The sequence below is a fragment of the Corvus hawaiiensis genome, chromosome 1, assembly GCF_020740725.1.
Source record: "Corvus hawaiiensis isolate bCorHaw1 chromosome 1, bCorHaw1.pri.cur, whole genome shotgun sequence".
Taxonomy (NCBI): domain Eukaryota; kingdom Metazoa; phylum Chordata; class Aves; order Passeriformes; family Corvidae; genus Corvus; species Corvus hawaiiensis.
Window position 1 is genome coordinate 54,657,276 of NC_063213.1, and position 23,735 is coordinate 54,681,010.

General features: G+C 40.7%; 1 protein-coding gene across 2 annotated transcripts; it reads left to right on the plus strand.

Moving 5' to 3' along the window:
- Window positions 1-4,276: 4,276 nt before the first annotated feature.
- ASNS (asparagine synthetase (glutamine-hydrolyzing)) lies at window positions 4,277-23,029 on the plus strand. Of its 2 annotated transcripts, XM_048305009.1 has the most exons (13): window positions 4,277-4,567; window positions 5,655-5,731; window positions 6,249-6,531; window positions 9,786-10,023; window positions 11,498-11,683; window positions 11,987-12,088; window positions 14,141-14,268; window positions 15,035-15,161; window positions 16,517-16,623; window positions 16,973-17,073; window positions 18,883-18,964; window positions 19,232-19,387; window positions 20,700-23,029. In XM_048305009.1, exons 3-13 carry the CDS (start codon window positions 6,283-6,285, stop codon window positions 20,907-20,909), a joined length of 1,686 nt encoding a protein of 561 aa, XP_048160966.1. In that variant the 5' UTR covers window positions 4,277-4,567; window positions 5,655-5,731; window positions 6,249-6,282; the 3' UTR covers window positions 20,910-23,029. The 2 variants fall into 2 exon arrangements, with proteins under 2 accessions (XP_048160966.1, XP_048160958.1); XM_048305001.1 differs by lacking the exon at window positions 5,655-5,731.
- Window positions 23,030-23,735: the final 706 nt, after the last annotated feature.

The following is a 23,735-nucleotide window of genomic DNA, read 5'->3' on the forward strand; positions in this document are numbered from 1 at the left end:
GTAGTGAAAAATGCTTAGTCTTTTGTGCAGGCGATAACAAATCACCTTACTTTGTGTTCTCCCTTACTGGTGCACTAGCCATGCCTTCCAAGTACTTAACCGAAGTCCTGAATGCCCAGACTCTAGACAAGATTTTCTTTCAACACTCAGCAGTGCTGTGACCTCTCTAACTCCGAGGTCAGAGCAAGTATTATTTGTTTTGAAGCTTAACATAATTAAGCAGGAAGAAAACAAAAAGGAAAGAGAGACTATAGCAACAGGAACTCCCAGTGGGACAACTACTTTTTATACTATGAGAAAAAAGATTTTGTCTGGAAGACAAGTAGACTGTATGTCCTTTAAATGTCTTTGAAAGGAAAAGAACAGAGGAGAAAAAACAGGAAAAATAAACAAATTCAAAATTAAAGGAACAAAGAGCTCTGCTAGGTCAGTAAGTTATTTAAAAGCTGCAAGCTTGCTGGCATGTGATATAGTCCCTCTGCATAAAAGCCAGACTAAATTATACAAATGGGAGCCTACCTTACTTCAAGCTACGGATCTTCAAACAGCTTTTGAATTTGACAGTTTCTCTTTTCATTTTTTACTCAGGAATTAAAGTATGGTTCTGCCTGAGAATTTGAGTGCAAGCACTCAGACTTTAAGAGCACACAGTGTACTGTCTCTTGGGGAAGGAAAACCAATATAGGCAAAGGCCTTTGCTTTCTGCATATGCATATCCTCGACATACAAACATGCATTTCAAATGTCAGATGTGTTAGCAGAACACCTGTCACTACAACTATTGCCGGGTGAATGTACATGTATCCAACAAGCCTCTATATTTGAAAGATAGCCAGGTATGAGATATATTGTTTATGTCAATCCATGTGACTGGGGAGGAAGAACTGATTTCCACCTTTCCCTGAGCCCTGCCCACCACTGATCTATCTCAGTATAATGAGCTGCCAATGCCACCATGGTATATGGATCTTTCTGTGTAGCTCCATTAGGAGAAACACCCTTCTGCTTTCAAGCTAAGTCCCTGTCCTAGAAAACATTCAGTCACTGAATGCTGAAAAGGATAGTTTGAGGCATCTGGAAACTTGGAATTGCCTATTCCCACACCTCCATTACTACACAAGTTAGGAGAAGGAAAAGACAAGTCTTGCTATTACAATTTGGGATGTGTTCAAGGTCAGATTGAGAGCAGTTGGTCCAAGTAGTTGGTCCAAGCTAAAAATGGATACTGGTTGCAAAGGGAGTCCTGAAAGTGTAGACAAGACACATCCTTCTCCTTCCCACAGCCAAAATCTTCAATTTTTCAAAAACAGCATTATTTTTATTTCCCTCAAATTGTTGGTGATAAAGCATTTCAAAAAGTCCATGACTAAGTAGGTGCCCTGGTAGGGTGCAGAATGCTTCTTCTCTAGTAATTTCTGTGCAAAGAGCTGGTGCAAGGCTGTGCTGAGACACACAAACAGAATTTCGGGTGTTTTACAGTCCTGCCCATCTTAATGACCTGGCCCATGAATCCACTTGTGGCAACTTTCACCATCAGCAAAAGACGTTCAATTCCTGCCTGAGAAACTCCAGAGAATGTGCACTGGATGATGCCAGAAAAGGGAAAGTCTTTCTCTAATATTTGAGTCTTGCCATTGTTTTCCACTTCAGATCTTGTTTTCTTGCACAGCTCCAGTGAGAGCAAAGGATGGGAGCAGAGAGCTGGGAGAGCCACAATGACAAAACCAACTGGAATGTGTTCTCTCATGCAAAAATCCGTCTCATGAGGGCTATCTTCAGGGGACTATGCCCTGTAAAACCCTCGGTACCACAGGCTGATAATCTGTTAATCATTGCTGTGAAAGCAAAAGACCTTCACCATATGCCTTTGTTAAGCACAGCCTCCACTTCTCCCCTTTCCCTCAGTTCTGTCTCCTCTCCGAACACATTTTACTAATCTCACAGAACTTAGATATTTCCAGTCTTCCAAGCATGCTGATGGCACCACATCCAACAGATGCAGCAAAGGTATTCATCTTTAATGGGACAAAATGAGGAGCACAGCCTTCATTTATGAGAAATGCTCAGATGAGAGCTGAGCTGACAGTGACCAGTGTAAGTCATGAGGCTGTGCCAGTTCATTCTACATTGTATTAATTGTAAATTGTAAACCTGTTAGCTTTGGGTTAACTGTTAACGTTGACATTTTACTCATTCACCTGTTGCCTTCAGAGAAACCTATTAGCCTTTCATCTCAGCTAACTAGAAACAAAACTAATGCAAGCACTGCCTAATTCATTAAACAGGAACTTTCTTACTTTCTGGTTTTTCAGCCATTATTAAATGGTTTTAGTCTGTGGCCAGGTGGTTATTCTCAAGTACTAAACACATCTCACAAAGTGGAAGGTCTCCTAGCTACTAATGGCATCCAATATTTACATGCAAACCTGTTCTCTCAACACAGCTAGAAGCAATTTAAATTTCTTTCAACAAAAATGTAAGGAAAAATCAACTTCAGAGGAGTAGAGTAGAGAAGACAATGCTTTGGAGAAACTATTACACATGATAATGTCTGCAGGAATGAGAAAACTGAGAGGGAAGATGTGACTTGAGAAGAACACAGGTGAGAGAGGTGTAATTACATCTAGTGCTGTCTGTGGATATGCTGAAAGAAAAGACTGGATATTGAAGAATGAGACTTAATATAAGCAGACTATAATGGGCTACTTGACAATAGTAGAGAAAAGGCCAAGGACATATCAGTTTTTTCTTGCACTTTTATAACTACCAAACACTAACATTGTCGATATTAAAAAACAGATCGTGTGCAGTATTTCTGCCAATAGTCCTATATATAACACCATCAACTTCATTAAAATTTGGCATTAAACATGCAAGACATAGTTAAATGCAGCAGTTATCCCTGTTATCCCCAGTTTTTAGAAGTGATAGTAAAAGGTAGGATAAATATGTGGCTGTTACCCAGTGCACCCTAAGGATGCAGGCTTAATGAGGACTTTAATGAGGACTTGGGTGGTTTTACTCTACCCTGGCTGTGCCTATCCAGCCTTACCAAGTCGCTTTCTGCAAGTCACTTCTCACTCTCCCCGCTTCGGTTTCTCCATTAAAAGATTTTTATTGTAGCAAATGGTTTGTGACTTACTATCATAAAGCACTGTATCAGACCTAGCTATGAACCAGGAATTCAACAGTTATGAACCATCAATGAAAATGCCCAGACCACAATTTGAGCCTAAGCAGACCCATCCAAAAATCTCTTCTGCATGGGGAAAAGAAGATGTAAAGAAAGGCTGCTTACAAATGCCTCTGAAAAACAAAAAAACAACCCCCCAAAACAACCTAAGCTAGTACAAGGTTTGTCTACTATTTCTTGTAGCTTTCCAAAATGCAGAGTGACATTTCGATCTCTGGAAAAAACCTCAGGATATAAGGTGTTCCTCAGCACAACCATTCCTCTTCTGTGAGTGGTGACTCCATGTGCCATTGCACACACTTTAACTCTGCCCTTCCAGGCAGTGCACAGCTCTAGGAACTGCACACATGGCATATGCAGGCTGCCTGAGTTCAGGTGAAGTTGTACAGAACAGAAACGTCCTACATTTATTCCTGATCAGCACTGGATTCTACTTCTCATGCACAGGATTCTTCAATAGATGTTTCTTTCTGAAGCCTAAAAATATCCTTTTAATGGCTTCTTAAAGGTCCTTTTAAAATTCTACACACAGATCACACTCACTATTGACAAACTGCATGACCTGAAGAACTTCATGCACAGCACTGCGGTTTTACAGTAACTCCACTAAAGCTGCCTATGAAAGCACACTGCATGTGAATTACTAATTGCTCTCTTGAAGTATACATGGAGAATTCGGGTTTATATTTAGGACTTCACATCCTAATATTCAGAGTTGAATTTCATTTACTTTAGCACTCTCCAAGACAAATAGGCAAAACGGTCCAATAACGAAGTTCAGGTAAGCACCAAGATCCTGTTTTACCCATCGTGTTTATGATTCAGAACTTAGTTTTGCACAGAAAATCGTACGTCCTCGGCAAACGCTTCCAAAGGTGTGAGCTTCGCATGCACTCACCCCTCTCAAACCAAATAAAGGAGCTTTAAAGCAGTGCCATAGCTCTTCTCGCTGGACACCACACAAGGCACGCCTCGGAGTAGACCTGCAGGGACAGGATTTCTGATAGCTACAAATCGCCCGCCTGAGCCCGCAATACCCAGAGCGCCCAGCGGTGCCTGCCGGCGTACGCTTCCCCTCACAGCGGCCCGGGGAGGTGCCGGAGCCGGCACTGCTCGGCCTGCGAGCTCCTGCCCTGCCGCGGGGCGGCCCGGGCCGGCTGCAGATGGAGATACGGCTACGGGTGCGGGCCCGACCGTACTTCCCCCCGCCCCGCCAGCAGGCACGGCAGGACAAGGAGGCGCATGATGAAACTTCGCGGCGTGTTTCAACAGCAGCTGGCGGCGGGGGCGGAGCCGGCGCTGGTGGGAGCCGCCTCCTCCATCCTCCGCCGCGGCACGGACGGCGGCTCTTCGTGCGCCGGCGGCCAGCACCGGGTGAGGCAGCGGGGCGGGCGCGGTCCGGGGCCGTGCCGGGCAGGGCCGGGCGGAGGGGCTGCCATCGGGGGCCTCCGGGGGAGCTGCCGTAGTACTCGGCCTCCTGCCGCCGGCTGGCGAGGAGGCGGCGGGCCCGGGATGCGCGGCAGCCGCTGGAGGAGGGGGCGGCCGTGTGGAGGGGCCCGAGGGGACCGGGTGCGCGCGCGGAGGGAACCTGCCCTGGGTGTCCGCTGGCGCCCGGGGACCGTGGGTTACCAGGAGGACGCTCCAGATGGTGGGAAAGCCCAGCTCCATGTGGTGAGGCTGAGGTCCGCAGCGCCATCGCTTGTCCAGATAGGAAAGATGTGGAGGGGGAGCAGTGTTGTTGCAGTGCCGCGCTCCCCTTGGCACGCCTTTTGCGTCCCCAGGGTCCCTGTAGCTGTAGGCTTTGTGGCTCCCTGAACCTTAACCCTAGTGGCCGCGTTGGGCTGATGTCTCCAGCGACATCACTTGATTTGGAGCTCCCCAGCTTCAGCCCAGCTGCGCTGTTAGGGTTAGGTTCAGAGAGCTACAAGGCCGGTGTGTATCTCCAGAGGCACCGGGGCTGCAGCAGCGTGCTAAGGGGAGCATGCCACTGCAACAGCACTGCTCCCTCCACAACTTTGCCAGCGGGGCCTGCTACGCTGCTGATGGGGAGCTCTCGTCTAAACCTATGCTCCTTTGGTTCGAAACAGTTCCCCCTTGTCCTGTCACTACAGGTCTTGCTAAAGAGCCTCCCTCTTTGTTATAAACCCCCTTTGTATGTAAAGGCGACAAACTGAAAGGACGGTTAATGTTTCTGCTAAGATGATGTTACTTCAACGGATCATACTCTATGACCAGTAATGATTTGTTCTATTTGTCCTCTATTAAAAAAAAAAAAGTCATAGACAGCCTTGCTGTATCTAAAGGTAAAATTGAAACCTAATTTCTTGCTGGCTAAGATTTGCTTATCATACTTTGAGCAAGCCAGGCTTTACTTCGTGTTAGTAAAGTCTGCTATTCTTTTGATCAGGCCTCTTGAAGGTTAAGTGATTAATAGCCTACATCTGTTATCTGTGGTTTTTAGGTGTGTGGTGGATTGACCTTGGCTGGATGCCAGGTGCTCACCAAAGCACTCTATCAGTCCCTCTTCAGCAGGATGGGGTAAGGGGCAAGAAAATATAATGAAAAATAAAAAACATTACGGGTTGAGATAAAGGCGGTTTACTTAAGGAAAAGTGAGGATCGTGCACAAGCAAAAGGAAAAAATAAAGATTTTATTCTCTCATTCCCATCAGCAAGTGATGTCCAGCCACTTCCTGGGAAGCAGGGCTTCAGTACATGTAGTAATTGCTCCCCCTTTATCCTCCTTTCCCTTAGATTTTTATCTGGGCAGACATCAGATATGGAATATCCCTTTGGATAGTTTGGGCCAGCTGTCCTGGCTATGTTGCTTCCCAAGATCCTGCTTGCCCCCTGCCTGCCCCTTCTGATGAGGGGGTAGTGTTGGTTTGCATTGATGCTGTGCAAGCACTGCTCAGCAGTAGCCAAAACAGTGCTGTGACACCAATACAAAACACAGCACTCTGAGGGCTGCTGAGGGGAAAATGCACTCCCTCCCAGCCAGACCCAATACACAGTGTCAGCTCTTGCTTACAGTGTTTGTGTCTCTATTGAACAGGTTCTCCACTTGCAGGTAGAACAAGAGCCTCACAATGTGTGGTATCTGGGCCCTGTTTGGGAGCGATGAATGCCTTTCTGTGCAGTGTCTAAGTGCCATGAAGATAGCACATAGAGGTCCTGATGCATTTCGTTTTGAGAACGTCAATGGTTTCACCAACTGCTGTTTTGGTTTCCACCGCCTGGCGGTTGTTGATCAGTTATATGGTATGCAGCCTATCCGCGTGAAGAAATTCCCATACCTGTGGCTGTGTTACAATGGAGAAATCTACAATTTCAAACAGGTAAGTGTTGTATACATAATAAGGCAATTTAAAAAAAAATTCTTTCTTTTTTTTTTTTTTTCAATTTCAAGACTAGTGGATATTCAGAACGTCTTTAAAATGTGTTGGACGAGAATATCAGAAAAAAATTTGAAAGTTAGCAAAGAACTAGTACTTAAAAGGAAGTAAATTGTCTCAGTGAGCTATGAATCTGGTAGCTTATTTAGCAACATACCTAATCTTTAATACTGGGAAATCGCTTTTTAATTGATAAGAAGGGCAGTAAATATTTGCATCTTCAGGTTTGTTCAGTTGAAAGTTAAGACACATTCCTCATTGTCTCTTTGGGAGGAGAATTCCAAGCCTCTTTCTCCCCTTCTTCTCTTTTCATAATACTAATGCTTTCAGACTGTCTTGCTCTTCAGTTGTTTTGGGTTGTAATTCTCCCAAGTTGTTGGGTATTGCATTCTTATTATTGCATCTCAATCTAGATGGGATATGTCACTTAAGATATAGTGATGCATAGTATGCATGCTTACGTATTTATATAAAAGCAACAAGCTTAGGGAGATGTTTCCAGTGTGGCACAAAAGTCCTTAGGTGTCTGCAGCAGAAGTCAGATTTTTTTGTGGGGTTTTTGAGAGTCACCTAAGTTTCTCAGGCACAAAACAAGCAGCAACTCTATTTAGTTCCTCAAGTTTCTAAATGTTCCTGATGGATGTGATGCTGTTGCTGAACACTGTCAGTGTTCCTCAGTCCCTGTGCTGAGATGTCCATACTGCCTGTGTTACTTGGCAAGATGATTCAGATCATCCAAATTTGATGTATAAAGCAGCTTAAAACTTTGTCTGCTTCTGAATCATGCTGAATGAATGTGTAAAATGTATCATATACTAAGTGTGGTATCATCAGAAACGTATGAATAATCTGAGAGATTATAGCATTTCTAATACTAATGTTACAACATCTCTAACGTCGCATTTTTTAAGACAAGTCAGGCTGCAGTCAGTCACATCAGTGACATCAGTAATGTCATTAGGAATTCGACTGAATAGGCAGGAGATTATATTTTTTTTTCCCCAGTCTTCAAGTATTTGGCTGTTTGAAGGGTGAGACTTTGCCCTGCAGTACCTGTGAAATGTATTGTACCAACAGTCTGTATTACTTGCAGTGTTTTGCATTGTGGTTTTTCTGTGTTGAAAGCAGTTAAGAATTACTCTCAGTCATGCTATGCACTGTCCTAAGGGTACCTTAATTGTGCAACACTTGAATTCTACAGGAATTTGTTTGGTTGTTGTCACTACATTATGTACCCTCTTTCTTTATAATGAGATTTTTCTTTCAAGCTTGTGGCTGAAATCCTTTACCTAGGAAAGGATCATTGGTAAAACAGGTGCCTTCCTTAGGTAATGACTTACTTATTTTAACATTGACTCAATTTGATCTAAGACTGCCCCATAAGTAACAATTAAAACCAAAGAACTTAAAATGTTAAAGCATTGTTTTTGTGGGGTTTCTTGGCTTGTTAGTTTTAATGAAACCCTCTCTTTCCCTCTGTTTTGTATGTATTGAAAGGACTTTTAAGAGTAGCACCAGAAGAACATGAAGAATAGTTGGTCTGACTTAAGTCTGATGGCTAATTTCTTCCTCCCCCGTTTTATATGCACAGGCAGAGTGAAGGGGCTAGTTTGAGGAATGGAGGAAGATTAGGCAGAAGGAAATTCTCTGCATAAAAAAACGCTGAGGAATTGCAGTGACTGCATAAGTAAACCGAAGATTATTTCCAAAGTACTTCACTCTGCAGAGATGTTGCACGTGTCTATGTGTTTTGAGTTCGGTAGTTTTTTTTAAACAGTGTTAGTGCTTCTGAAGACCAGTGCTTCTGCACTTCTGGCTAGTGCAGTTTGACATCCTCAGATAGAAGTGTTTCCCTGAAAACTTGCCTTAATGTGAATTGCTTAAGACTGCAGTGTCAGTCTCACTGCCTAAGAGATGATCCTGGGTAAAATTTTTGTAGTGGGTTGCCCCTGACTGGATGCCAGGCACCCACCAAAGCTTTCCTCCAACAAGTGGACAGGGGAGAGAAAATACAACTTAAGTTTCATGAGTTGAGATAAGGACTGAGGGAGATCACTCACCAAATACTGTCATGGGTAAAACAGACTGAACTTGGGGAAATTAAATTAAATTGAATTTATTACCAACAAAATCAGAGTAGGATAATGAGAAATAAAACAAACCTTTAAAAAAACCCCTTCGCTCCACCTCTTCTGCCTTCCTGAGCTCTATCTTTTCCTCCCCAGCAGGAAAACAGAAAATGGGGGTTATGGTCAGTTTATCACATGATGCTCTGCCACTGCTGAAGGAGATTTCTTCCCCTGCTCCACTGTGGGGTCCCTCCCACAGGAGACAGTCCTCCACAAACTTCTTCAGCTTGAGTCTGTCCCACAGCAACAGTTCTCCACAGACTGCTTCAGTGTAGGTCACTCTTCCATGGGGTGCTTGTCCTCCAGGCACAGCCTGCTCCAGGATGGGTTCCTCACAGGGTCACAAGCCCTACCAGGAGACCTGCTCCAGCATGGGCTCCTCTCTCCACAGGTTGGCAGGCCCCTGCCAGGACCCTGTTCCAGCATGGGTCTCCCACGGGTTCACAGCCCCCTCTCAGGCATCCACCTGCTCTGGCGTGGTGCTCCTCCACAGGCTGTGAGTGGATCTCTGCATCCCTGTGATCCTCCATGGGCTGCAGGGGCACAGCTGCTTCACCATGGGCTGCACCCCGGGCTGCAGGGGAATCCCAGCTCTGGCACCTGGAGCACCTCCTGCTCCTCCTTCTCCACAGACCTTGGTTGTCTGCAGGGCTTTTCCTCTCCACATATCCTCACCCCGGTCTTCTCTGGCTGTAATTACATCTTCACAGTAACTTTTCTTTCTTCTTAAATATGTTATCATCACAGAAGGATTACTATCATTCCTGATTGGCTGGGCCTTGGCCAGCGACGGGTCCATCCTGAAGCTGCCTGACATTGACTCTGCCAGATGTGGGGAACACTTCTGGCAGCTTCTCACAGAAGCCACCCTTGTAGTCCCTCCACTACCAAAGTTTGGCCACACAAACCCAGTACAGCTTTGAACACAAAAGTTTTCCTTCTTTGGCAGAAATATTTATATAACTTCTAAAGTGTGATTTGACATACAAGATTATTCATATGAAACAATTACTAAGCAGCCAATGTTTGCAAATGGTTATTTATGTTTTTCTTTATATTTTTTCTTAGCTGCAGAAGCAGTTTGGATTTGACTTCCAAACATTAGTGGATGGTGAGGTTATCCTTCATCTATACAACAGAGGAGGAATAGAACAAACAGCATCCATGCTAGATGGTGTATTTGCTTTCATCCTTCTGGACACTGCAAACAGAAAAGTGTTTCTGGCGAGAGATACCTATGGAGTCAGACCACTGTTTAAGGTGCTGACTGATGATGGATTTTTGGGTGTCTGTTCTGAGGCAAAAGGTAAAGCCAGTTGTGTTTAGTGCCTAAATAATCTTAGGTATTGCTGTTGGAGACAAACTTCTTTGTCAGGCTTTTCTTCTTAGTATGAAGAGAAAATGAACTGTAAGTTCAGTAATATATGAGCTATACTTAGTAGTGTAAGAACTACACATCATTAAAATAAGACATCCAAGATGTTTAATTGTCCTTAATATCTCTAAAATAACTTGCTTATTTAATGAGAATTCTTTGTGTTCTGGAGTTATAGCAGTATTGAATTCAAGATGTTTTATGTTAGGCCAAAGTTAAACATAGTCTATTGACTTAGACTAGACTTACGCTACAATAAATTATATTAGACTTTGGTCTTGGTGTTATGTAGTGAACTAAGTAATTATGCCAGAGAACTGCTAATCTGTAAAAGTCAGGAATTTTGAAACCCTCCTGAAATTTACTGCAGCATTGGGTAATTTCCCAGAATCACATACTTTATTTGATGATCATTTTTTTTGTTTGAGATGACACATCACTGCGCTCTCTTTTGAAGTAATTATCTCTAGTCTTGGCACTATCATAAACAAATCCAAACAATGTCAAAAGGGAGTGCCTAAAAGGCACTTTGGCTAAAATTGACTTTTATGATTATTTCTCTCCCATTTATTGTCTGTCTATTTTATTAGCAGACTCCAATGTTGACTCTTCTAATAGTAGTACTATGTAGTAATACTAAAAGCTGCACCATTTCTGTTGCTTGGGAAGGAAGAAGGGAAGGGAATGTTTTGGAGACTGTGTCCTATAACAATCACAGTGAATTACTGGTCAGTAATTCACTAACAACAAATTCTAACAAATTCTCTCTAACAACAATTCTATGTCCCTTTTGAGGATGTCCTCAAGGGGCATCCAGGTGACCAGCAGGTGCAAAGCATCCTCTTTCACATGGGGAATGGAAATGAGGTTTGGCTACAGGTCTGATACCTGGCATTCAATAGCAGTGGAGTAGATCAGTTGAGAACTGATGAGCTTTGAAATCACTAAATAGATGTCAATTAAGCAATCACTACAATGATGTTGTTTTATTGCAAACCCCTTGTTAGCTTGGCTACACTTAATTTTAAACTCAAAATTACTTTATAATTGTCATTCAGATTCTCCTAAGCATATTATACTTTGACCTGGACATCATGTAGTCAGTTAGAAAAGTGCTCTTCCTAGTGCTCACAGGGATAAATTGCTACTTGCCAATTAGTAAAACTTGCTGGTTTACTTTCTCTGCTATCTGCCTCAGCTTGAGATGGCTCATCCTGCCAGAAGCAGAATCGTGCTCTAGCCAGGACTGATGGTGACTCAAAAGGATATTTTTTTAATACCAGGTTTAGGATCCGGAGAAAATATTTGTATATAGTTTTAGTAGAGAGGCTGTTGAGTGAGGAATAATTTAACCATTTTAAGTCAAAAACTCTGACATTTTTCTTTTTTCCCATTTTATGTGTAGGACTTATCAACTTAAAGCATTCAACATCCTTAGGTTCTAAAGTGGAACCTTTTCTTCCGGGTCATTATGAAGTGTTGGATTTAAAGCCCTCTGGCAAGGTTGCATCAGTGGAATTAGTAAAATTTCATAGCTGCAAAGATGAACCACTCCATGTTGCATGTGATACAGTGGAAGCTCTGCCTTCAGGTAGTACAGCAAAAATTTTACTCTGATTTAAAAGTGAAAAAAATCATAGTCTTTGAATGTAAAATTAGCTTTGATTGGTTTAAAAAGTACCATTTAAGAAAGAAAACAACCTGGAAGAACCTTTAAAATGTAGGGACTTTTGAATTGTTTTTGTAGGCAGTCATGTACAAAGATGGACTTGAGTGTCCCTGTTATCAAAGGAGATTCAGACAAACATCTTTGTTTCCTAGTTAGCAGCATCCTGCAAAGTCTAAGTAACACTTTTTGGACATTTTTTGCCCTTCTCTTTTCTTTTTTGAGCAGGTTTTGACCTTGAAACGGTGAAAAGCAACATCCGTATTCTATTTGAAAATGCTGTTAGAAAACGTTTGATGGCTCACAGAAGGATTGGTTGTCTTCTGTCAGGTAAGTAGCAAGAACCACAGTGATTCTGTACCTTCTCTCTCTTTTCCCCATCCTCTACTAGTTAAAGGAAAATATATTGGCTGTTCTGCTGTGATGTACCTGAAGGGATCTGAATCTTCATTTGCATTTTAGAACAGGCAACAGAGAACTTGTTAGTTTGGAATAAAGTTTTCCAATTTACAAATACCTTGAAAGTCTTGTGCTTTTAAAGTTTACTCTGGGCTGGGATCTTGGCTTATTGAGACACTGAGCATTTTAAAATAAGGCAAATAAATATAGTATTCCTATTGAAAATCACTCAATGTATTCTTAAATACATGAGATTTAGAGTTAGGTTGGTGTCTAAAAAGAAAATGTAATTATTACATTCACTTTGTGCAGATTGAACCTAGAAGAAAGCCTTGGCATGTTTCAGAAGCAGGAAGAAGTGAAATTCTTACTTGCCACCTTTGCTTTAGTCTTCATCCTAAACTTCCTTAATTTACCGTATTACAGGAGACCATCTGGACCAAAATTATTTGCTACACTCTTTTGCAGATAAGGTAATAGCTTGTGGTACAGGAAGTTGTTCACTGACTTAGCTGATCACTGTTGTGATCTGATGGTTCAGTGTTACAGAGGTACTTCACAGTAGTAAGGCTCTGTAACCATGGATCTGACACCTTATTTTCTGTGTTTGTGTAGCACTTGGTACTTGTGGCTAGAGTTCTGAAATGCTTTTCATGCATTCACTGAGCAACAGTAATTACATTCATTTGTCATGAACCCTATTAAATGTGCATCTGAATGAGAGAACTGGCTAGGAGATACTGCTGGACCATTTCTTTACTATGCAATCATAAAAAGTAGGAAGAAGGTAAATTAAACAGGAAGATACACAGAGTTGGAAGATCTCAGTTTCAGTAAAAAAGCTTGTTTAAACCCCAAATTTCAAATATCAAATTAGAAGGCAGTCACCAGCTCCTCAGATGCACATGGAGGAAGCAGCAAAACTAAGTGCCCGTGCTGGTATAAATAATACCAGAGTATCTCAGTGCTTCAAAATTTTGAGTATGCTTGGAACATCACAGAGAATTGCTTTTGTTTCCAATCACAGAGGAAATTCTTCAATTTCACAGTGAAAACTCGGGTTTTTATTTTCCTGATTTCCGCATCCTGAGCCCTCTGTTTTCTGTGCTCTCCTTTTCTCAGAATTCGCGTGTAATTTCGAAAGGAAATATTTTTTTTTACAAGATAGCATCCCCACAAAGGGGATCAGGGTGGGAATTGATGCTAATGCACTTAGCTGAAGAAACACATGCAGACAATAGGAAACAAAGAGAAGAGGGTTTTGCCTAATGCTTATCAGAACTGCAGGCAGATGTGGGCAAACAGGTACTGTGTTTTGCTCAGTACTTTGTAGGAGAACAGCAAGTAGAACTAGCCAAGGATTAGCAGAACTAGCTCACAATAATAAGAAGGTGGATCCTTAGAGTACATCTAGGGAGCTTGTGCATCTCTTGGTTTTATTTTTCGCTTGTTCTCCAAACTGTTCAAATCCTTTCACTCTGCTCTAGAAAGAAGAGGAGGGAAAAAAAGAATGATTGGAGAAGAGTGGAACCCTTACACTAAACGTTTTGTTCTTTTACTTAATTCTGTTCTTTTACTTACTGCAAACAAAAAAAATCCATAGTCCTATCAGTAGGCTATCAAATGTGTAGGTGAGGGGAAGATAGGGAGTGGTTTTGAAATGAAGAATAAATCCCATTTTATCAGAGCTGAGAAGGGGCATAATCTCAAGTGGTACAATGTGTTCAGTACACTTTCTGTTTATCTGAAAGAAGGAGTCCCACTGATGCTTCTGACACCAAAAGTACTAACAACTGTAACTGAAGATGTTCCATCATAGTTGCCTGATTCTTTTATTAAAGAGGTAAATGTGCACTTGTATGAGAAGTACCTTCACACAGCTTAAAAATGAAGCCCACTTACAGGATTCCAGTATCTAGATTCCTTAAGGGGAAAGCAAGACATCATTCAAACACCTAATCAGATGATTTGTTTTGTTGGCAGGGGGCTTAGATTCCAGTTTGGTTGCAGCCATTCTTCTGAAACTGATGAAAGAAATCAACGTTAATTATCCATTACAAACCTTTGCAATTGGAATGGAAAACAGTCCTGACTTACTTGCTGCCAGGAAGGTATCTTAAGCGTTGCTTTCAGTTTGTTCTGAGCTACTGAATGCTAAACAGTGTATATTAATGGTGCTAACTTCATGGTATGGCATTAATAGTAACCCTGCATATTCATTTATTGCTGTGATATAGATCAGTTTGCAGTAAGTCATTTGGTACAACATTTGCTGCGTAATCTTACAAAAGAGGCAGCTGGAACCTTACCTGTTTTCTCTTGCATTTGGAAGACTTTCATGATGGAGTCCCTGTTGCATTGTTGCCAAAAGGATTGTACTTTGGACTTGTCTCAGTTCTCCCTCTGGGTTTTAGGGTAGATCTCCATGCTGTGGTTCCTATACTAAGGCATTTGTATATATGTTAAGTATTGTAAATTAATTATCAGTTTGCTGAATTAACAGCTTGGTACAAACCGTTTGGCATCTGGGGTACTGTGCTGGCTTTCATTACTTTTGTGCTGCTTTTTCCCTTAAGGGCAGATATCTGGAATATTTAGAGTCTCTACAGATTCTGTTAATGTTTTAGGCAAGCAGCTGGATGGTCTGTTGCAATCATGATTGAACACTGTAATTAAGGAGACGATGTTCTCTCTGGTGAACACATCACTGCAAGTCAAAGAGCTGCTAAGTAATGTCTTTTCTTGATCTAATGTAATAATTTTCACTGTAGCAGAAGGGAACTGGTGCTTTCAATAAATGTTTTCTTTAAACACAATGTATGTTTATAAAATGTTTTAGTTGAAAAGTGATGCATTGTTTTGACTTCTTGCAAACAGGTGGCAGCACATATAGGCAGTGAACATCATGAAGTAATACTTAATACTGAAGAGGGGATTCAGGCAATAGAGGAGGTTATCTTCTCATTGGAAACCTACGATATAACAACAATAAGAGCTTCTATTGGTAAGATTTTTTTAATGGCAATCTTTGGTTTATATCACCCAAATAAAATTTTATGCAAACCCACATGTTCATCTGCTAGATCCTTTAGCTGGCACAGAACCTGGGGACTGGGATTCCAAAGTTCTGCTCCCCAGTCTGATCTGTGATACCACACTGAGGCAAAAGCAGTTATTTGCAAGTCCCTGACTGCACAAAACAACTGTCAAGAACCGTTCTTGAAGCTTTGAGATGAAAAACAATTAGTTACATAAAGAAGAAACATTAGATCTGCAGGTCTAAGTTTTCTGCTCTAGTAAGTATGAACCTTGGAGGAAGGGGGAAATTCACAGGTTTTCTGAAGTATTGAATGTTATGATAGTATAACATAGTTACCCTTTCCTTGCGTATTTTTAATACTAACATGAAGTATTTATTATTGCTCTTTAGTAACATAGGTTTAGTAACACAGGTTCTTATAATGTATGTTTGATTCCAAGAAGTGAAGGAAGTCACCAGCAGCTTCTAACAAAGCAATGCCAGCCTGATAAGAGGGAAAAAGCCCCTAATCCAGTGGGGCCTTTTGCGTAATGCAAGCTACAGCATTTTACCCAGTTAACCTTGTGTCATCCTAAAACGTCACAAAAGAGTTATGAAGCCAAATAGGCAGCACAGTTTTCGAAACTGAATTCCCTGTGTGGAATTTTGTCCATGAAGATGGGATTTAGCAATGTAAAATAATGAATGCGTTTCTTTAAAAATTAGAGCAAACATTTTCTGTCATTTTTAATTTGTGATTTGCTGCTTAGCATAAGAAATAATGAACTAGATCCTTTTCATTAGATTTGTAATACTTTTGTTACAAAAGCGTGCCATTCAGAGAGATGCATTGAGTGGAAGGCATAATTCTGTTTAATAAATAAATCTTTACAAAAAAATTTGAAAAAAGGGCTTCATCCAGTTCAACTCTGTGGCAGAGAGTTAAACATCAACTTTTGCTTTTCTCCAAGGCTAGAAAGGTTCTTTGGCACTGTACTGGAATTAATATGCTTAATTTCGTATTGGGTCGGAACAACTCCTGTGTGTGCTCCCACGGGAATCCTCCAGTGTTCCCAGGATCCTAAGTAGACACATCTTTCTGATATATTTGAGGGCCAAGTGTAAATACACAGTTCAGGTATATTTGCAGCACCAACTTAGTGTGGCTGTAGGTTGCTTTGAGTAAAAATGAGATGCTACTTTACATTAGTTGTTTGCTACAGAAGAAAGTAGTGTAGGAGACAAATTTCTAAAATGCTAAATTTAAAACTACTAGCTGTATATAGCATCATGTATGTAGATGTACTTTAATAACTTTATCCTTTTTTTTTTTTTTTAAGGTATGTATCTTGTCTCCAAATATATTCGGAAAAAAACAGACAGTGTGGTCATTTTTTCAGGAGAAGGATCAGATGAGCTGACACAAGGATATATATATTTCCATAAGGTAAGTACATTCACTATAGAGAATGCCCTTGAGTTGCTTGTTCTGCCTTTCAACAGAACATCTCTGAGATTTCAAGGTGTGATGTTTGAGAGTTGTCACAACTGTATATTTGTTGAGTTTTTCTTCTGGGGTGGCTTAAAATCCAAGAGATCATGTCAGACATCATAATCACCTAAAAAATAGCTTTCTTAATCTTCAGCAATTCCTGAGACTGTTATTTCTTGTACGTAGTTTTTGCTGAGTTTGAGATCACTTGGTGGTCCTACAATTCAAATGTAGGGCAGCCAGCAATGGTTGCCTCAGTGCAGCCGTATTCCACCTGTGTGCTCCATGCTGTGTTTGTTTTCAGGCGCCGTCTCCCGAGGAAGCTGCAGAAGAGAGTGAGAGGCTTCTGAAAGAGCTCTACCTGTTTGATGTACTTCGTGCAGACAGAACTACTGCAGCACATGGGTAAAATATATTCCCTTGGATGCTGAGCACTCATAACTTAAAACCAAAGAAGATTAGGCAGGAAAAGACTGCTGAGGATTTGTATGCCAACATGAAGTTGTAGCCTGAAGGAATTTGAAAGCACACTGCCAGATTTAATCTGATCTGTGACTATAGGGCCCACTGTGTTGCCAACTGAAATATTTTTTTTGTCTGGGACTGTACTGGTCTTTACAGAGGCAGTGAATTAGAAATACAAATATTCAGAGTTAAGGAGGGAAGGCAAACTTGTATTTGACTTTGGGGTCTTTGGAGGTTTAGACAAAGAGGAATCTTGAATCCGATGATCATCAGTACTAAAACAACATACTGAAAAGAGAAAAGTATGTGCATTAGTCAGATAGCTGACTGTAATAAAGAGGTATCAGTATACAATCTGTGTAACTGATACCTTAAAGAATCTCCAAATTGAGCGCTGTAGAAAATAGTATTGTTTTACTAAACAGAAGCATTTTACTAAAATAAATACATTAATTAAACCAAGAATAATGTTGGAAAGCTGTCTATAGATAAGAAAAAGATGGTACCTTTGGCAAAGCAAATGACTTAGCTATTGGGAAGCTTTTGTTGTATATTGATCCCACCACAAAATGACTTGCCCAGCTTTTTACAATTTTCTTATGTTTCTCTTTCCTATTAAAAAGTTGGGTAAAGTGCTGGAGAACTGCCATTTGCCTCATAATTTGTTTCATGCTTAAAATTTTCACCACACTTGAAAGGCTGTTTAATATCACATGCTGGCTGCTTTTGTTTTTCTTTGGTCCCTGCTGCACAGCACTGCTAGGAAGAAAGAACCCTCATTAACAAATTAAAACAGAATTTAAGGAGTTCAGATTTTTGGAGAAAAGGGAGAGGAACTAAGAGTAGAGAGTAAAGGATGAAATTACCATTATCAGTTAGGAGCAAGAATAACTATAAGGAAAGAATTGCAGTGCAAATCTTGTCAGTATATGGAGAAATGGAGCCCTCAGTATCTGATTACTGAATACTCAGTATTGGGTTCATTTGGGGTTTTTTTGGAAAGGTGGGTATTACTTGAGGTAGCTGAAGCTTTTTATCACAGTAGAAACTAAAGAGACAATGAAATTACTAGGGTGCAGTATAACATCTCCTTTCACTTGTGAAGCTGGACAGCATAATGTCTCTTGAGGAGACACACTGAGAGGGGTTCTTTCTGTTGAAGATGCAGTTACTGTCATTTTTTTGTTGTCTTCTGTGTCTTTAGAAGCTGTGGTATACAAAAGTGGGAAGGCTTTGTATGTGTGTATCTGCCACTGGTATAGGAGAGAACTAGTGTGAATGCTGTAGGGCTCCTTTTTGTTGTTTCTTGAAAACACAAACAAATGTAGATTTCAGAAATGACAGCAGAAGTCCTTGCTTGGTTCTGTGATATGTTTACAAATGCTGATGCACTCCTAGTGAGTGACTTGGTAGTTCTCTGAGAGGATTTTTAAAATGTGCTTTTGCGTATGTGTTGCAATGGTTGTTGCAGATCCTGTAGGACTGTAATCTGTAAATTCAGGGCACTATAAACTGCCCAGCATATGGCATTATAAAACATCATAGTCTTTAATCTGTGTAGACCATACACTTTACAAATTGGTGAATTAGAATCTGGTAGTCGTAAATATGCAAGTGAAATTTCTTCTAAGTAAAAGCAGAACCTGGTGTTTATGTGAAAGACAGGGAAAGCTTAGCTGCTGTGGAATTTGTAAGTAGATGACTTGTTGGATTAATTCAGTATCTTTTCTATTTATTCCTCCTGCTTAGTCTTGAACTGAGAGTCCCATTTTTGGATCATCGGTTTACTTCTTATTATTTATCTCTGCCAGCAGAACTGCGAATCCCAAAGGTACGTAAAACTAGGGTTGGATGCAAGTGAAAGTTTATAAATTCACTGATACATGCTCTAAGCATGACCAGATTGCTGAATTAGATGGTTAAGTCCTCCACCCAAAATCAAGCATGCTCTTAAGTACTTTACTGAATTGTTGGGCTACTGGGAACCCTTTTCTGAGCAAAACTTCTGAAGGGAAACTATTTCATAAGTGTTTAAATCCAGATCTTTGCACTACAATTCCTGAGACTCATGACATTGTTTTTTTTGTTCTGGAAACAGAATGGAATTGAAAAATACCTTTTAAGATTGTCGTTTGAAGATTCCAATTTACTTCCCAAAGAAATTCTCTGGAGACCCAAAGAAGCTTTCAGTGATGGTATAGCATCAGTAAAGAAGTCCTGGTTTTCCATTCTTCAGGACTATATTGATCAACAGGTACAATACCACTTTTTTTCCTTTCTCACTTAGGTCTGTTAGGTATGGTTGCCAATGGGAGGCAGCTCACATGCTTAGTTGAGAGAATAAATCTGGGTATAACAGTTAACTTGAGCTTCCTGGTGGAGGAGTAAGATAAATCTTAATCAGTGTGCTTCTAGATATCTGAGTTGGTTAAAGGCATTCGTGATCCTAGTTACAAAGAAATGTTAGACCCTGCCAGAAATGACTGTATGAGGAAATGAACATCATTTAAGTGTCTGGATTGCAAATTAGATTGTGCATCAACAAACACAATTTCTGTGTTACGGGCAAAGCAGCTGCTTCAGCTGAAGGCACTTGCATGAACTTACTCTGCAGCTGAGTAACAACATAATGACTTTATAATGTACTTTCTCGTTTGCGTCATTAGTTTTTCAAAGCTGTCCCTAGCTAAGCCTTTTTGCTTTTTAAAGCCTCTGCTTGCGTTGTTAACCAGTGAAGACTTACAGAATTTTGACTCTGTACAAGGGATAATCCTCTCTGGAGTGTAGAGGTAGTTTAATCATGGAGAGGAAGGAATAACACCCTATTTACAGCAGAGCTCCATAACATGGAAATATGTGTAGTCAAGCCTGTTGATGGGAGCTTGTCTGTCCTACCACCAACTCTGTGTTCCCCATTTTCTTTCTGTGCTTCCTCAGGCAAGAAAGTAGTTGGGTCAGGCAACAGTGTTGTGCTGCCTGCTCTGAGCCTGTATTGCTGTAGGAGCAGCAGATCTATTTCACAGAGATGAAAAGTTAGGCAGCATGTTGGCAGTGGAAGCTGCTCATTGAAATTCTCTCAACTGGTGCAACTATTCATCCTCCCTTTCTCAGCCAACTTAGCAACTGCAGGTGTCTTTGCCTCTGCATCCCAGGTCTTTTTTTGCTGAGAGTGTGGTTATACAAAGTCACCTGTTCCCCAAGCTATGAAAACAACCTAGGAAGCCACTTACAGGGCAAAATGACTGTGTTAAGTTTTTCAACTTGTTTCACAGCAAAGGAAGAGTAGGAAAGAAATGTCTGTGACCTCACTAACAAAGGTGGTTGTGACCCAGAGAAATGGGCTTCCGTTATCATGCAGAGAAATACCAACAGCACTGGAAATACATTTGCATATTCATAAAGATCAAGTGAACCCGTGACAAAGGTTTGACCTGTCAAACCTGTGCATCTAGAATAGACTTTTTTTTTTTTTTCAAAACTGGACATTCAGTGGTGGGTGAATCCTTGTGTGTCTTTAAAAGTTGAAGATATTTGCAGCTTAACTTGAGTTTTGCTTATGTCTGTAGGTTGATGACCTTTTACTGGAGAAGGCAGCAGAGAAATATCCTTTCAATCCTCCTAAAACAAAAGAAAGTTATTACTACCGCCAGATCTTTGAAAAGCACTACTGCGGGCGGAGCAGCTGGCTGCCCCACTACTGGATGCCAAGATGGGTTAAAGCTACTGATCCTTCTGCACGCACATTGAAGCATTACAAGTCGGATACCCAAGAATAGGCTGTTCAAATAATCCCCCAATAAAAGTGCTACAAGCGTTTTGTGTGCACTCTGCTTTAAGAAAACCAAACAAATTATGCAAACCTAAAGCTTAAATCATCTTTAAGATGTACTTTGACAATGCTATTGGAAATGACAGCTTTCTGTTGTTAGTGTACTATTAAAAACTTATGCTGCTGTACCAAACCTTTGTAATTCATGGGAAAATACTTTCTGGACAAGGGACTACTTTATTTGACAGCTCTGTTCCTTATGTAACCTTGATGGTATTAATTTTCCTTGAAGTCATTTAATATATTTTAATGTGAGCTCTGTTTTGAGGACTTCAATCAGGCTGAGGGATGCAAACTGCTGCTGACCCTCTGAGCAAAGGGGAATTGGACCCTTGCTATCTAGTGATTTGTGTTCCTGTCTGTGGGACTTGGATAGTCTCTGTATTATTCTATTCTGAATGTCCTTCTACACACTCCTGAAAACCTTGGTCTAGTTTTCAAAAAGTATTTAGATACTCATAGCTATGCAGAGATGCTTACTATAGTTTATAATAGGGGTGGTGCTGGGTGTTAATTAAAAGAATGGCAATCTTATTTTTTACTGTGAAGCCACCAGTTGGCTGTTCTGTAAAGAACAGTTGAAAGACTGTTATCAAAGAGCAGAATAGATAAGAGAAGCCAAGTTATGTCTTTGTTTCTAACTCAAGGAATTCCATTTTTTAATGTATTTATTATTCTTGAAAAAATCGTGTTAACTGGGTGAAGTGTATCAGTCTGATGAAAATTGCATGAATAAGTATTTTAAGAAATTTTTCATTTGTTGTGAGAGTTTTCCCACCTGTATGATGAAAAGGTCGACTGCTGCTGCTGAACTGCATGTGGCTGACTGTGGGTGAACCGAACCTGTCAGCCATAGACTCTAGTTGGACAAAACATCGCTGACAACAATGGGATCAGACGCCTTGCTTGGAAAAATGGGGGAAAAGCTGCTTCAGAAATCACAAGAACTTCTAATACTCTACTGAAAAAAAACCCTGATTTTTTACCCAAGACAACTTTTTATTAACTACTTAGTTGTGGGTGTTACTTTTGTGAAGGTAACTTAAATATAAGGGTGGTCAAGAAGTATGTATGTGTGCTGCAGATTGACTTGATTAGCATCATGCTCTTTATGAAAACAAGTCTGCTTTATTGTCCCTCTTGACTAGGAGACCAAAGCCATTTTTTATTTAAAAGATACAATATAAGCTGTTCTGATTTAAAACCTTCATAAAATGACTGGTTGTCTGTTTGTTGCTCCACCCTAATCCTGCATTTGAGTCTCTATCCCAGAAACTTTACTGAAACCTTTTGGTGGCACCACTGCACTTGAGAGCTGTCTGTAATATGTTCCTGCAGCTTTCTTCACTTAAGGGCCATGTGCTTGTCTTTTTGGATGTCTTTGAAGCAGTAATGGATATTTTGATTTGAGAGAGGAGTTTAGAGTATGCGGTTAGGTACTGATTTGTAAAGATAAGATTTACTACTCACTGTAAACTTCCAAGACTGAGGTAAGAAAACAGTATTTGCCTGAAGTGAAAATAGGCTAAACACATTTTGGGGTCACTGCTCAAATGTACTTTCTGCTGCAACCTTGCAGCAGTCAAGGAAATCCAGCTAAATTTTTAAAAATTCCTAATACATTGGAGGTTTATATATCAGGGCAATATTCTAGACTGATGATTCAGTTATTTTAGCTTTTTACTGATGTGCAGAGGAAGAATACAGTATTTGCTGCCTCGTTAAAGGTCTTTTGAGTGTAAAATCCGTTCATTCCTTCTCCATGTATGGAATTCTACAGCCTTTTTTGTTTCTGGGATACTATATTTTCTCTTTTTATCCTTTAAAATAAAAATTGAGGCAAAAAAAGACAAAACAAAAAAGAAAATGTAAGACAAAAACCATTCGGCTACTCTGGATCATCTGCTAGCTCCATGATGTTTGTAGTTTGTCACAGGAGGGAACGGGATGCAGATCCAGGGTGCACTGCTGTCTTGTCTAGTTTTCCTCTAGCTTTATTCCTGATGTGGTAGCCTCTTTTTCTCACTCTGTTTCTTTTGAATAAAATTAAGCTGGACTGTTCTGACAGCTTGAGTGTATTGGTTTGAGTATTGTGTCAGATGGGGATGGGGAAGGCAGAGATGAGTAGTTGCTTGTCTTGCAGGACTGTAGGGTTCTTGCAAAGTGGCTAAAAGAATGTATGGAGTTTTTCATTGATTTGAGGTGGTTTTGTTTTAATTTGAATTAAGTAATTAAATTTTGTTTTCCCGGCGATCTTTCCTTCTTTTGAAGGAGAAATTAACAGTTCCAAAGAGAGCAGAGCAGGGTATGAGACCTACCAGGTGCTTAAGGTTGCCCAGTGGCGCCCATGCCCTTCATCTTTTTAATGAAGCCTATGTGCTGTTTCAGCCTCCTATTGGTTGGTTGTGTGGAGCCTCACTGACTGTGCCACATCCCAGTGTCCCTGACAGTGGCTCTCTAGAGAAGCTCCCCAGTACAAACCAGCATGTAAGATCCAGGGAACACTTGGCAGGACTTTAGGGACCCTTAGTGCATTGGTCAGAGATTTTTGTGTGGGATGGTTTGAAATTATGTAAAATTTTTGGAACTGTGTTTAAAATCACAGAAAAGTGTAAAAGCAGCCTATTTTAATTAGAGTCTTTGGAGGGGTGGACTTAGTTTGTTCTGATACAGACCTAATTTCCGATTCCCATTAACAGAAGTTGTGGAAGGAGGATTTGATACAAGGTAGGCCTGTGTTTGAGCTGGCTTTTGAACAGTCTCTCCAAAGGAG

Bases quoted from the DNA above. Each gene is read 5' to 3' on its own strand.
- ASNS (XM_048305009.1), top strand. From the start codon at position 6,283: ATGTGTGGTATCTGGGCCCTGTTTGGGAGCGATGAATGCCTTTCTGTG. The intron at 12,089-14,140 runs GTAAGTAGCAAG...TTTTGTTGGCAG, and splicing joins GATTGGTTGTCTTCTGTCAG to GGGGCTTAGATTCCAGTTTG. The intron at 14,269-15,034 runs GTATCTTAAGCG...TCTTGCAAACAG, and splicing joins ACTTACTTGCTGCCAGGAAG to GTGGCAGCACATATAGGCAG.